The sequence below is a fragment of the Prosopis cineraria genome, unplaced genomic scaffold (genome assembly GCF_029017545.1).
Source record: "Prosopis cineraria cultivar Desert tree isolate PC_DT_omini unplaced genomic scaffold, ASM2901754v1 PC4, whole genome shotgun sequence".
In the NCBI taxonomy this organism is placed as follows: Eukaryota; Viridiplantae; Streptophyta; class Magnoliopsida; order Fabales; family Fabaceae; genus Prosopis; species Prosopis cineraria.
The window spans coordinates 28,208,554-28,210,805 of NW_026555335.1; the positions used below are offsets into that span (position 1 = coordinate 28,208,554).

Below are 2,252 nucleotides of genomic sequence, written 5' to 3' on the forward strand. Positions count from 1 at the left end.
ACAGAATCAATGTTTCTTAATCTATTGATTTTATTGCGTTACCGAGGATGAGAAGATTCGCATGATATTTCTTCCTTCCTTTCTGGCCCAACGGAATTAGCTACATGTAATCACGCATTTTTGGACCATATCAATATTCTTTTTTTTAACTTTTAAACACCCTTTAAAAGCTGCGTGTGTGGGTGTGTGAAACACGCGCGCGCGCGCGCACTTTTTCAAGCTTAAGCAGTGATTCACAAAGCCATCGGACGGACGACCTGAGATCACATATCACAGAGATGGCTAAGTTAGAGAATGTGGCAATTATTGTGGTAGCTGCTTTTGCCGCAATATTCCTACACAGCACAGAAGCTGAAGATTTCACAGTAGGTGGTTCCACAGGTTGGATCAATAATCCCCCACGTGGGGCTTCTTTCTATTCCAACTGGGCCAAGAATCTCACTTTCAAACTAAACGACACTCTCAGTACGTCAATGAGAGTCAATTCTTATGTTTCATGTATGTTATGCTGAGTTTGAATAAGTCAAAGTATTTCCTATTCACAACTTGCACCATAAAATTAATATATTGACAAGGAGGAGCTAGAATTTTCAATCAGAAGGACCTAAAATTACAATATATATACAACAACTGTAACAAAGTTATATATATATATATATATATAAGTATCATGATAAAAATATTTCAACATAGTTATATTCAAATTTCCAGATATATGACAAAAAATGAATATGCAGCTTTTCATGGCATAAAAATTATTAATGAATAAGAATTAGGCTCTCAACCTTTGCAAATATTTGACATATTCATTCATATTAGACAAGTTTTGAGACTTAGGATTTTTTGACATAAAATGGTTAGAAAAATTTGAAGAGTAAAAATTTCTCAACAAGATTGCATATGTTCCTAGCATTGAATGATTCAAATGCATTTTTAGAATTTAAAATTGTGCTCAACTTAAAATCTTTGTTGCTTGCTCTATGAATTTATTATTTAATTCATTCCATTGATAATTTATGATACTAGTAAATATATTAACATGGTAATGATGATTAACTGTCATAGAAAGTAGATCTTATCTATAGCATATATTTTATTAAGGCCAAAAATTATTATTTTTTCAAATATCATTTTAAATAATATAGACAAATATATTTTGTGGGCCAAAATATATAAATCAATCATTTAAAAAAAATTAAAAAGCGAGGGGGTCAGCTCTGAGCTCTCCCTAGTCTCCCTTATCTTCGCTTTGAATATTGATATTGATTGATGTTTAATTATGTGGCCAATTTATACGTGGCATATAGAGAATTAGGTCCGAGCCTTGTTCTTTAATGCTGCTAGTAAATTTGAGGACAAGGAGGAGGAGGAGGAGATAGCTAGGACATTGAATTGCAGACATGCATATGAGTTGTTTTTTTTATTTTATTTTATTTTGTTTTTTAAAATAAAATAAAATGTTGTAGAAAATAATAAAAAATAAAATAAAATGTTACAGCAGATAATTAACTCTGGTCTCTACAGAGATGACACACTCATTTCTTCTGCTATATATTTTAACTTTTTTGCAGTGTTCAACTTCCCCGCTGGAAGGCACGTGGTAGCCATACTGACTCAACTAAACTTTGAGAAATGCAACTTCACGAACCCTATTCAGGTTCTTAGCACAGGGCCAGCGAGAGTGACTCTGGGTCGAACTGGAGAATTCTACTTTGTTTGTGCTTTCACAGGTCACTGTAGCAGTGGTCAAAAGCTAAGCCTTAATGTCGTCACAGTCTCTCCTATTCCTCCTCATTCACCTTTACCACCTGTGGAAGCTTCTAATTCACCATCACTAGGACCTGCATCATTCCCATCCGAAGAACCATTTCTCTAAACTTGCCTTTGTGGAATTTGTGTACTACTTTGAATAATTTTGGTCAAGTTTCCAGTGCATGGTCTGAACTAGCTGAGCTTATTGGTAGGTGCAATAATAAGGTAACATTGCGTTGGAAGTATAAATTAACGATTGTTCCTTGGAGAATTAGATCCATTTACAGTTTTTGTATTGGTCATCATCAGTTGTTTAAAAAATTGTTGTGATGGCACCGATAGCAAAAGTTTTCTATAAAAATTCTATATATATATATATATATATTAGAGCAAGTTAAGAAATGGAACTAAAGATTCTGAAAAAGGAGTTGAGAGAGGAAACATCAAAGATTTATACTAGTGCAGTCCAAACCACTTGACCTACGTCTAATATCTAAAAT

At 33.5% G+C, this 2,252-nt stretch overlaps 1 protein-coding gene across 1 annotated transcript; it reads left to right on the forward strand.

Moving 5' to 3' along the window:
• Positions 1–278: 278 nt before the first annotated feature.
• Positions 279–1,876, forward strand: LOC129308928 (umecyanin-like). The gene is made up of 2 exons (XM_054950291.1): positions 279–465; positions 1,572–1,876. The coding sequence occupies exons 1-2, from the start codon at positions 279–281 to the stop codon at positions 1,874–1,876; spliced, it is 492 nt and encodes a 163-aa protein (XP_054806266.1).
• Positions 1,877–2,252: the final 376 nt, after the last annotated feature.